General features: G+C 40.9%; 2 protein-coding genes and 1 long non-coding RNA gene across 6 annotated transcripts; 2 read left to right on the top strand and 1 right to left on the bottom strand.

Annotated features, from left to right (window-relative positions):
• Positions 1-2268: 2268 nt before the first annotated feature.
• LOC124074526 lies at positions 2269-3690 on the top strand. Its single transcript, XR_006845870.1, has 2 exons — positions 2269-2497; positions 3257-3690. It is a non-coding gene; the product is annotated as an uncharacterized LOC124074526 (long non-coding RNA).
• A 265-nt stretch (positions 3691-3955) lies between these two features.
• On the bottom strand, positions 3956-8309 carry meaf6 (MYST/Esa1-associated factor 6). 2 transcript variants are annotated; one of them, XM_046417040.1, is made up of 8 exons: positions 8178-8309; positions 7533-7648; positions 7147-7234; positions 7004-7049; positions 6700-6892; positions 5928-5957; positions 5173-5206; positions 3956-4801 (listed from the first exon to the last, which is right to left on the bottom strand). In XM_046417040.1, exons 1-8 carry the CDS (start codon positions 8265-8267, stop codon positions 4787-4789), a joined length of 612 nt encoding a protein of 203 aa, XP_046272996.1. In that variant the 5' UTR covers positions 8268-8309; the 3' UTR covers positions 3956-4786. The 2 variants fall into 2 exon arrangements, with proteins under 2 accessions (XP_046272996.1, XP_046272997.1); XM_046417041.1 differs by lacking the exon at positions 5928-5957.
• A 78-nt stretch (positions 8310-8387) lies between these two features.
• Positions 8388-11558, top strand: stpg1 (sperm-tail PG-rich repeat containing 1). Of its 3 annotated transcripts, none has more exons than XM_046417038.1 (8): positions 8388-8522; positions 8601-8725; positions 8820-8921; positions 9221-9400; positions 9492-9600; positions 9739-9904; positions 9998-10188; positions 11314-11558. In XM_046417038.1, the coding sequence occupies exons 1-8, from the start codon at positions 8492-8494 to the stop codon at positions 11385-11387; spliced, it is 978 nt and encodes a 325-aa protein (XP_046272994.1). In that variant the 5' UTR covers positions 8388-8491; the 3' UTR covers positions 11388-11558. The 3 variants fall into 3 exon arrangements, with proteins under 3 accessions (XP_046272994.1, XP_046272993.1, XP_046272995.1); XM_046417037.1 differs by having other exon boundaries at positions 8393-8522; positions 8598-8725; XM_046417039.1 differs by lacking the exon at positions 11314-11558 and adding an exon at positions 10289-11034 and having other exon boundaries at positions 8393-8522; positions 8598-8725.
• Positions 11559-11812: the final 254 nt, after the last annotated feature.

Genomic DNA, 11812 nt, shown 5'->3' with positions numbered 1-11812 from the left:
ATGATGGACAAAGTTTTCCATAAAAGCGATTTTGCTCTGCAGTACTTTCATTTCTCTGCTGGCTAGATACATGAGCATTTGTACCGGCTGTGTCCAGAAAATGTCTCATTTAACTGCATTTAACATACATTTAACAGCAGTCTTAGGAACAAATAAAAAAAGTCCAGTTAAATCCAAATTAGAGGATTTTTAGTTAATCCAGTGTAAAAAAAACAAAATGGTGACAAAGAATATAACACTGTCTCCGGCAGGTGTTAATGTGAAAATATGAGCACTCTCCTCAATCCAGGCCTCCGGTATTCCCAAAATGTAGCTGTCAAGAAGTGATGCATTCCTGTTATGTCCTGCTTCTGATCATCATTTATGAACGAGTGGAAAAGTGATGACTTCCTGCAACAAAGCCTGTTCTTTATACCGTTCGAATCTTATCACAAAATCAACTCCAGATGAAAATCGAAAAGGTCCATGTGGTGCTGTTACTTGTCTGAGCTTTTCCCATGACTCTTCCTGAAATATTTTTGACCTTGTTTGTGAGGATAAAAGAAAACAGTCTTGTTTGGTCCCAGGAGGAGGAGGAGGAGGAGGGTAGGAAAGATTGGGGGTCGAAGCTCCTCTGAATATTTAAGATTTCACGTCATCCCGCTCAGCCTCTGAGGGGCCCGAGGACTCAAACTCAGCTGGATCCCACTCATGGAGGCTGTTAAAGTAATTAGACTGCATTACTCTGTACTGTACTGCATATTTCCTAATGTTGCCTAACATCCGTAGATGATGTATGTACTATGTACAGTAATTCACATTTGAGAATTTGCCAGACCAACATACTGTTTCTGTGGGATTTACCCTGTTTAAACTTTTGACTGATGAGGACTATTCTAAAAAGGGTCAGTTCACTTAAATTACCAAAACACATTTGTCATTTACCCCTTGTGGTTTCTAGCCAGGCTGATCCCTTCCCTTCCCTTTTATTTTCCTGGTTTTCAGACACGCATCCCCTCTTTCTGCCAACGTAACAGAAGTGAATATTATCTGTGGTGCTCACAAGGTTAAAAATTAAACAGCAACATCTCTTTCAGAGACAAAGTCCCTCTCGCTTTGTTTAATCCACTCCACCGTCAACAGTTTACAAGAGGCAACTTCTTCGGTAGACGTTAGTTCCAGTGAAAACTGTTGACAGGGACACCTGAGATTTATCATCTGTATTCTTCTATGCTTGATTGCGCCAGTTAATTCAGTTCAGTAAATTTTGACTGTATTAGGTAAGATACTAGTGGTAGAAATCTTTATCGTATCTTTAAACCTCAGCAAAATTACCTGCACGGTAAGATATCGTATGCAGTTTGTCCTTTTGCACAAAAGCTGGGACAACGTGGACGAGATGTCCTTAGCGAGCTCAAAGGAACAGATATTGGACAATCTGTGACAACTGGAAAAACTCAGTCTGTTTAGGAAAATTATGTGATACCATCAAAAGCTCCAGAACAGCTACTGAATGGACGCTGTGTAGAGACTGTTGGTAATGCCTGTTTTTAGCTGATTGGGCGAGTTAAATCCTGGTCAACAATAAAACATATTGCCATGATCCAGTCCTGGTAGCTGATTTGCAACATCACCCTCAATGGCCTAATCCACCCGGTAATATGAAAGGAACAGTTAAGTGGTGGCAAAATAGATACTGAGATTAGCTGAAGAGAGGATATGAACACATCTCCGACTTTTTAATCACATGCTGGCTGGCCTTCATTAGGGAGATTTAACAACACTACAAAAAAATGAGAACACAGTAGACTATTGGCGCTCCATTTCCAGTAAAAGGTCGGTGAGGTCGAAATGAAGTTGTTTTCAATACTTTACTCGTTATTCATCATTAAGCTGCAGTTGTTTTTCATAGAGGGGACTGACTGAACACACATGCTGGTTTTCAACAACACGATCACTCATTTCGATCGGGGAGCCTCCCTAGACTAGTCTTGGTGATCTGCTTTCAGACACCGACCATCCTGAAACATTTGTACGATAAGTTCAAGAGTCAAACTACAGACCATTTGGCAGCAACCACATTCTTTCAAGCCTGCTAATCTGGACTCAAAAACACAAAAAAAGAAGCCTAAAAGCTATACAGCTGAGCCATTTAACTTCAGGAATCCTGTTTGGCTCCAAACAGCTCAGTTAAAGTTTCGCCTTGGTCAATTCTTTCCAAATAGTTTCCTGAAGTGAAAAAAGATGAAACAAAGATTTGCTGTTAAGTGGCAAAACACACATTGTACATTCACGCCTCATTACTCACACACCCCAAACGCATGGAATGAGTTGTGACGTGAGCGTGACTTTCCAGTCAGATCGCGTTACGTAGAGGTGTTGAATAGTTTTAATGTGACTTGTGAGTGAGTCATGGACTGACATGTAGCCTGGTCTCGGCGGCATCACCATGTTGGATACGGCTGAAGCAGACATGACAGGAGAGGAGGAATTAATGCTGCGGGCAGAAAAATGTGAAGTATGTCTCCAAACCTGTGTTAGTGATCAATGCACTGCCATTAGTTATGACTCACACATACAGTTCAGGAAGGGAAGTATTCACAGCACTCCTCAAAATGTCATCTGCCTCTTAAAACAGTCATGTGGCAAAAAATAAAGATTTAAATTAAAGCAGTGTACAGCCATGCTAGCAGCTCTTTCGGGTTGTACTCTGAGCTAAAAGCTAACATCGGCATGCTAATTTTGCACACAATGACGAAGCTAAATTCTGAAGTTTAGCAAATGTAATGAGTGCCTTGTCAGACATCTTAGTTTAGCTTGTTAGCATGCTAACATTTGCCAATATGCAGCAAACACAAACCACAGCCGATAAATCAGACTGATGCTAATGTAGCGCTGCAATAAGCTAGCAGTTATCCGCACACAAGTACTGCACAAATTAGATGAGATCCTGAGAGGAGCTTAAGTTTCTCATGAGACTGTGAACATTTCATAGCACATAACTGTTATTTTGCAAAAACTGAATCACATCAACCTCACTCACGCTGGAGGATGCCCAATTGTTATATACGCATATGTGTACGAGATCAGCAAAGTCATTAGGATTCATCCTCCTGGAACCGTGAATGTGTAGGCCAAATTTCAGTGCGATACATCCCGTCGATGTTGCAGTATTTCTAAACCAAAGTGGACCATCTGACTGACACTGTCATCCAAAGCTGTGGCTGCCTGCGGGAGAAATAAAGCAATAAAAAATACATTATTGTGTCATTCATAGCAGATGAAATGTGACTCTGGGATGGAGTGGTGGTGGAACAGCACGAAACCAAGGAGCGCATTCCGGGGATGAACTCTTCCCAGTCAGTCCCTCCATCATATGTGTTTGTCAGCAGCTCTGGTTCCTGACGGCGCCTCTCTCCATCCCCCAGCATGGTGAGGTTTCGGGCCAGTTGTGACTAATGTACAGCTCGCTACAAAATTCAAGTACGTCCAGTTTTGATTTATTCTAAATGGAGTTTGAAAATCTCTGTTTTTGAGCCAAAGGGCCAAAAAAAAAAATGGAGGGACAAGAAATGGCTCACTGAGACAACCTTCAAGGATTGGAAACTGAGCCAAAAGGCAATTAGCTTAACGTGTACCACCAAACTGGAGTCAAAGGGAAACAACTAGTCTGCTCAGGTTTGGTCAAAAGGCAAAAAATACACCGAGCGGCACCTCTAGAGCTCACATTCGTACAACCAATGCACAAACAGAGATGTAAAAACAAAATGTTTTTTATGGGGGAGTTAAGCACCAGACTATTTCTTGGGTTTCACCTCCATCTACTCATTATTTACAGTATAGTCAACCCTGTGCTTTGGCGCCGCCTAGTGAAAGAATTATATACTGCTGACTTTATGTAGAATAAAAACGTGTTAAAAACTGTAACTTTTACAAACATCTGTTTGTACCCTTGTACAAAAAAATAAAACTTTTCTAGTGTTTGCATCAACTGTTTATTAAAACAGCCAGAGATGTTAGTTTACAACTGACAAAAGACAGACAACATTGTGTAAATAGCACTGCGCTGTCAATAGCTTGTGCTCTGAGAGGTCTATTTACTTAAGTAACTATTTTCATAAAACAAACAGAGAACTGTCAGAAGAGAATGTGCCGGCTATTCCCTGTATTACTTAAGTAAACACTTAAATCTGGACTCTTCCATATTATAACCTTTTACGGACCATACGCGTGGTGACCCCACCCAACAGGCATCTGCCAACAAGAAACAACTGAGATGTCGGGTGATTCAGCAAATTCACAACATCCAACAATTGCTATGAGTGATGAAAGGCACTGGCTTTACTAACAGCTACAGACATTTAAGTACAAAACCAAAACATATTCACATATGTGGCATTTTATCATTTTTTTATTTTGAAAAACAAACCATGTATTAAAAGAATCCTGGGCATTCAGGGGCCATGTAACTATGTGGTGCTTAACAAAAAAGCAAAAATTCTTACAGTGGGAAACATGGAAATTAACTACATAATAAATACAATCTTTTTTTAACACTATACAAGATGGTGTGTTACTGGAAGTTGGCCTCATTGGACCTCAAGTAACATGCAACAACTGATTTCTACTTAATTGGCAGGTCAAAATCTCAACCGTAACCAAAGGTAGGTGATGGGGGGGAATGTTTCAAGCAATACACACAGTACAGGCTGAAATATGACAACTTGGGGGTGGGGGCATAAAAAGTTCACAGAGATCTTGCGTTTCTCTTCACGTGTCCTCGGGTATTCAGCTGTTCCAGTCGTCTTTAAGTAGAATAATCCTGCAGGAGGACAGAGGATGAGGAATGAGAAGAACCACTTGAGTGAAGACAGCGATCACAGTCAGAGCTCCGACAATAAGTCAGTCAATCGACTGCCGGAAAATTAATCAGGAACTTCTTCAGGAAAATTGAACTGAGTCAGTTTAAGCAAAAAGGCCAACATATTCACCATTTCCACCTTGCAAAATGGGAAAATCAATGCTTTTCTTTGTCCTACATTAGTAATTTAGTTGACTTTTGAACCGTTATTCACACACAGAACAAAACATGCAAAGATGCCAGCAGTGACATTTTACAGTCAAATTTAGTCAGCAACCAGCAACTCAAAAATAGCATTTTCAGGTAAATAAAAGCAAAAGAACTCAACTTACAGCTCTTGGTTTCTTGTTAACTTTCATGTCAAATCTGCAACAAAAACGTAAGACTGCGTTAGATATCAACACATCATAAACTGGGTTTTGATGATTTAACAAAAAAAAAAAAAGCCAGTATCACTACTGCAGACCTGGGCACAAAGGGCCGGTGTGGCTGCGGGTTTTTGCTCCAACCAACCAAGAGCACACAGTTTGACCAATCAACTGTCTGAAGACTGAGATCAGTTGATTAAATGAGTCAAGTCTGGTGTGCTGCTGCTTGGTTGGAAAGAAAACCTGCAGCCACACCGGCCCTTTGTGGAACAGTTTGCCCAGGTCTGTATCATGAAGAAGCCTAAAAACAAGCCCAAAACAAGACCACTAAATGGCGATGTGCTTATTCTTGTTGGTGCAGAAATCTGTAACCAGACAGGCATCTGACAAGACCAGCAATGTTGTTTTTTTTCTTCAAATTGCTAGAACTGAAGGACACACTTAAAAATGGATGTGGTGTAGGAAAGGTATGAAAATACCCCAGCAACAAGCAGGAATATCTAATGGAATTTAGAGTGCAGGATGCTGATGTGCATTCAAAGTTAAAGAAAGAAGTGTTGGACATGCAGTATGACTGAATAACTAACAGGCTCAAACTCAAACTCTGGGTCACCAGAAGCAGACCGAGAGCAGAACAAACAGTGGAAAAGTTGAGGATGGGGTTTTACAGCAGGCAGAATGTTGACACCACAGGAGCAGGAAGTAAAATTCAGACTTACTCAAAGTCATAATCAAACATGGCAGAAGGACTGGGGAAGGGGGAGGGCAGCATTAGGGAAAGGAAGAAAGCAGCAGCAGTTAGTTCACCAACCTGAATCTAAAGCCCTACGTCTACATAATACTGCAGTCCAGACTTTACAGAGTTTCACAACCACATCTTCACAGTCTGTTAAGTGAAGCACCTGCTGTGTTAATATAAGGTTAGAACAGCGACACCTGAGTCAGGAAAAACAGGATCGACATCAACTAGATGGGTAACACAGGTACATTTAACGCTGCTGAGCATCTTATTAGGTCTTTCATTGTAATGTGAAAAGCATAAACAACAATTCTACGTGGTAAACCACTTGTTGACTGTTTGTTCACTCAATTAAATTACACTGACTCTTATAATAACAAAACAGGACTGACACAAAGTAAGCTCTTTATGCTTGACTGGGTCAGTTTCCGTAGCTAAACAACTGAATTCTTGGAACATTAAAACTTCTGTCAGGAAGCGTCTGAATTTAAATCAGAAAGAATCTTGTATTAGCGAGTTCCAATGACTTAGCCATGGAATCAAAATAAGGTGCATGAAAACACACTGTCCATCTTACAGCAAAACCCACTTTCCCACAGTAACCTCTTGTGTGCATGCAGATATACTCAGCTATGAACACTTAGTTCCTTAATCAAGAAATTGTGAACTTATATGTCAATTAACAACAGAATATGAAGTAAAAAGGTTGCACAGCATGCTGACACACTGTGTCTTGTACCCTGATTGTGTACCTATGTCTGTTTTTGTTCTTCCTCTTCTTGTGGCTCCCATGATGGCTGCCTGAGGAGGAAGAGGAGGCAGCCTTCTGAGGCTTTAGGTCCTGCAGTGTCGAGTCCACGTCTTCTGTGTCCTCTTGGCTGGGCTCATTCTCTTGGTTCTGGAGATCTGGAGAGGCATCGCTTTCCGTGCCACTCCCTGCCTCACCTGATGCCACCCCAACGACAGCACAAAGTAAGCGTCAGAAAACGCCCGAGACAATGCAGAAGAAATGACTTCAATGCTGCTTAGCTTGAGAAATTTCCAAAACTAACTCACGTTTTTCGTTCATGTGATCCGGTATCCCTCCGAGTGCACATACTGCCTGCAAATCGACAAAGAGAGTGCAGCTACATTAGCATTTCATTTCTCGTCTCGCAGCAAATGTAACTCATAGATCCTGTAGAAAAGGAGGGACTTACTGCAACTGATGTGACAGATGACTTGCTGAATAATCGCTCTGCCTCCTTGAATTTCCTATTCCTTCTATCAGTCTTACTATTGGAGTTCCTGTTAATATCACAGAAATATAGTAAGTTAGGAAAGTAGCTTATGATCAGGTGGAATGACAGACTTGCAACACCATGCACCTGATCACTAATAACATAAGACTTCAGTGCTGAAACGTTTCGCGTATCATTTTTCATCTAAAAACAAAGCTTGACCCTGACCCCAAACCCTGAACGTGGTCATTTTAAGTTGATTGTACTCGTTTCAGAGCTGTATGATGCGTAAAATTGTTCATACGTTTATGTACACTTTAAAAAAAATGCTGAGTGAGAGAGAGAGCAATGTAGCTGATATTTACTTTTGATTGGTGAGGTATCGGTCCCATCCTCTGATGATGTTGCCATACATCTGGGTGTCTTCTAGGTAGCTCCCTTCAAATGCATATATTTGTCTTTCCAGATTCACCAGTGTCTCCTAAATATTAAAGAAATTAGATCAAAGTGGAATTAACTGTGGAAAGGGAGTGGGTGCTGTGCACAGATGATCCAACAGACGTGTAGGGACGTTGGTCACATTCCTCATCTGCCGAACTAGGCATTGCCGTATGTAAAGCTAAGATAACGCGAGAACTTCGACTTACCGGGCAGGAGCTAAGCTATAACTATGCTAGTTAGCCGGCACTGTAGGGGCGCAAAAGCGCTGTAACAACGGCCGTGAGCGCGATAAAGGTCGTAAAATTACACATTATATGTATTCGACAACCTAGTTAAACTCCATTGCTGTAATCAAACATTACCAAGAGAGTCAACATTAGATAGACAAATAATAGCAGAATCGTCTCAACACACAGCCAGCGTTAGCAACTGCTATCATTAGCTTAGCACGTAGCGAGGCCTCGGCTAGCAAACGGCAAACGCCGAGCTTAAAGTTAACTGTGACTCTGAATGGTAAAACAATTAATGTCGCTTTCATCTTTGACGAAATTGAGCTAAACTGTACTAACAGCGAGTTCTTGTTTCCTCTTCACCAGCTCAGCGAGCTCCCGGCGGGTGTCGGGGATCTGTGGCGGAGTTGTTTTTGCATGCATCGCCATGATGGATGTAGTTTGTAGAAACAAAACAGAGGCGGTTTGGTATATAGCGCCCGATAAACCGCAAAGTCACCGACAGGTGGCGCTAAAAGACAACAGGACGTCAGCTCTCGCCAAACTCTTGTTTTTACGGCGCCATAGCAACGCGATCTGTTGAGTTGAGTTTTCCTGTGCGTTCAGATTTACTGACTTCATTAAAAACTTCCTACGTGATATCCAACTCAGCTATGGGCAACATGTACCGCGGATTAAAAAAAAGTGAGTCTGAGTGAAAACTTTTTTTTTCCCCAGCTAAAATTATAATGTGATGTAATGGCTGTTTTGATTTGAAAGCAGATAATACCCCGGCTTATACAGTTTCACCTTCAATACCAACGAAATACCAAAGAGTGCTGCTAACAAACCAAGAAAAGAAGGGCTTTTCATCTCAAGCTAAGAGATTCCCTTCACAAGAATATCTGGTAGGGGGACTCGACTCTCCCAACGTTGTTATAAATTAACAGCTCGACAAAACTAACAGTGCCACATAAATGTAATGATGTGTGTTTGTTTCAGAATGAAAATCCAGGACCAGGCAGCTATGACTGCTTCTCCTGTGCTGAAGGGAAAAGTCCTTCCTTCTCAAAGAAAGGCACCACAGGCTTTGTTGCTGGCAAGGTCAGGCCCCAACCCATTTGGCAACGACTGAATGGATTGTCATTAAATTTATTGCACACATTTATGTTCCCCTTAGGATGGATTGTAAGAATAATAACTTTAGCGATCGCTTAGCTTTTTCTTCTGGTGCCATCAGCAGGTCAAAATTTTAATTTCAAAGCACAGATGACCTAAGATCCAGAATGTTTGGCCATGAAGCTGAGTTTAGATTCTGCTGATTGCCTGTGATTACACAAAATATTTTTATGAACATCAGCTGGAGCATTAAAGTGGTTTTGTCATATCATTCACTCCAACAGGCTCCTAGGGCTTCCAGTAACCCACAGAGAGACATCCCAGGACCAAATGCATACAACCTACAGAGCTCCCTCATACACAAATATGACTTCAACCATGGCGTCTCCAGGGTGTTCAGGTTGCCTGTGGGAGTGCAGCTGGATGGTCTGAAGCACAGAACTCCAGCCCCGAATCAATATGATGTATGTATATGAATTACTCAAGTTGCTTTTTGAGACTTTGTTATACACAGAGTATTTAATTTGAAGCTTTTTGTTTCTTCTGTATGGACAGGTCAGTTGTGCTACCAGACAGAGATTCTCCTCAGTGGTTGGTACATCAGCTTTCCTGTCGAAAACTGGACGTGACTCTTTTTGCCCAAACAATGATGTGCCGTCACCATGTAATTACCTCTGTTTCTCTAAGTCACACAGAATTTCATTTTATAGTGTTGCTTTGAGATCACCCTTTTTTCCATCTAATTTCTCTCATTTTAATTGTGTTTATCCTTTCTAAATCTCACTTCATAAACTTATTGCAGGCCATTATGAAGTAAGCAATGTAAGCCAGCAGGGCCCCAAGGCAGTCTTGTCCCCCTTCAAATCAAAAAGTCAGAGAATCCTTGCTCCGGTAGACAACCGTGTACCAGGTCCAGGGGCCTACAGTCCCCATCAGAGCCCTGCAGTGGTGAAGGGCACCATCCGTCCGTAAGTAAACACGTAATATTTATGGCTTTGGGGTTGTGTTACTAAGTTGTTTTGATAGTTTAAAAATGTATGTACTGTTAACTTTGTTTCAAGGAGGGGGTTTTATTTGGCAATATCAGCACCTCCGCTGATTGTACCTAAGGACCCTCCCTTGCCAGGCCCTGGGCAGTACAACATAAGGAATTATGACAACCCGTCTAAGCGTCCCATCCCCACTGCTGCATTTGCATCCAGGACTGAAAGAATACTCCTGAACCCACAGGCTGATGCAAGGCCAGGCCCAGGTAATAAAAAACTTAAACATATGTCATATAAGCAGCACTTAAATCATATCATATAATCATTTTTGTTGTTGATTGGCACTTTTCATATTTCTCTGAATAGCTAGACAAATACAGGTGGTGTGATGTTTCTAGAGCATCTACAGAAAACTTCTTGAAGACACTGAGCAATAAACACCAGATTATGTTATCTATAAAAGAGAAAAGGGTTTTTCTAGACTGATTATTTCATGCACATTTGCAGATTAGTCTGGGATGCTGACATCTGCACAATATTCACACGCAAGTTTATTTTGTAGTAGTCATGTGCTAATTTGCTTTAAATGCTAATACAGCTTTAATAAATAAATTAAGATTAGATTAGGTTTGCAGTAAATTTGCATCCCTACTCTGGGAGCTGCTGAGTGTGGTAAGTGTAGGAAGGTGCTGATTTAAGTGTATGTAAATGAGGCAGGTTAAGGAAAAGTAGGTGCACATGAAAGTTTAATGACAGCATTTCATCATAAAACAACTCCTGGAATTTGCCCAGGATTTTTTGCTTTAACCCTATGACTTCCACTTTTTAAATCTCGCTGTTTATCTGCTTGTAAATAGTCTAGTTAAGTCCAAGTCCAAAACCAAGTCAACTCAAGTCTGAATCAAGTCACAAGTCCTTAAAGTTAGAGTCGAGTCCGAGTCCTGAGCTCGAGTACTACAAGCCTGGTTGGGTCACCGTTTTGTAATGAGCCATCACGTTTGATATCTTCAGAAATGTCATAAATGCATGTGTAAGAGAAACTAAAACCGTTCTGCATTGTCCATCATAAATCTTGAATACAACTAGATGCAAACTCGAGATTAAGAGGTAGCTGTTTTTTTGACATTGAGCTGTCACTGTTCTAATATCTAAAATTCTTCTTGATTTAAACTTTCAGACAAAATTAGAAATGATGCATTCAGCATATGACTCATTTTTGGTGGGAGTAACTCCCACTGTCCATGTGTCTTATACTTCATCTTGCTGCAGGAGAAAAACAAGTTTGTCAAAAACTTCTAAGTCTTCTATTAGCATTAGTAAGAAGTCTTAATTAGAGTATATTAGTTGTTCACATGATTGCAATAAGTTGGATTTTTTCTCCTTCTTTTCAGGTTTCTATGATCCGCACATTTTGCCAAAGCAGTCCTTCTTGTACAATGACTCCGGAATCTGGATTCCTGCATGAAGCTTTTCAGGAAAACTGCACTCCAATAATAATTTTTCACACATTTGTATGACTGCATCAAAATGTGTGTGTGCATATGTCTCTTTGTTATACCTGGGTTCATATACCTCTGACATTTTCTTTTAGATCGGTTGAGAAAAGAAGGCTGAAAAATTAAATGTTTGCAAACACTTTCGTATTTCAGTGTATTAGTAGACCAATAAGCTCTTAGACTGTTGAGATGTTTTGGAAGATGAGTCATATTCAGTATAAGTGGTGTTGTAAGGGAATGCCAAAACACTTGAAAAGCCATACATTTTATCCTCACCCCAGTTTCCTGATGCAGTAAGCTGGAGATGATAGAGCAGTAAGTGTGGCTGCAGTCAACAAACAGCTGCTGGTCCAGTCACTGGTACGCCACAGTAACAGCTGAGAGCTTGAGATGA

Source organism: Scatophagus argus, chromosome 17, assembly GCF_020382885.2.
Source record: "Scatophagus argus isolate fScaArg1 chromosome 17, fScaArg1.pri, whole genome shotgun sequence".
NCBI lineage: Eukaryota > Metazoa > Chordata > Actinopteri > Scatophagidae > Scatophagus > Scatophagus argus.
The sequence above is the reverse complement of the archived record's forward strand: the minus strand, read 5'-3'. Positions and strand labels throughout refer to the sequence as shown.

What these genes read in the sequence shown, in the direction of transcription:
- stpg1 (XM_046417037.1), top strand. Translation starts at nt 8,492, where the DNA reads ATGGGCAACATGTACCGCGGATTAAAAAAAA. An exon ending in TCCCTTCACAAGAATATCTG is followed by an intron (nt 8,726 to 8,819) that starts GTAGGGGGACTC and finishes TGTTTGTTTCAG; the next exon opens with AATGAAAATCCAGGACCAGG. An exon ending in CAGGCTTTGTTGCTGGCAAG is followed by an intron (nt 8,922 to 9,220) that starts GTCAGGCCCCAA and finishes TCACTCCAACAG; the next exon opens with GCTCCTAGGGCTTCCAGTAA.
- meaf6 (XM_046417040.1), bottom strand. Translation starts at nt 8,267, where the DNA reads ATGGCGATGCATGCAAAAACAACTCCGCCACAGATCCCCGACACCCGC. An exon ending in AGAGGAAACAAGAACTCGCT is followed by an intron (nt 7,649 to 8,177) that starts GTTAGTACAGTT and finishes TTTAATATTTAG; the next exon opens with GAGACACTGGTGAATCTGGA. An exon ending in CATCTGTCACATCAGTTGCA is followed by an intron (nt 7,050 to 7,146) that starts GTAAGTCCCTCC and finishes GTCGATTTGCAG; the next exon opens with GCAGTATGTGCACTCGGAGG.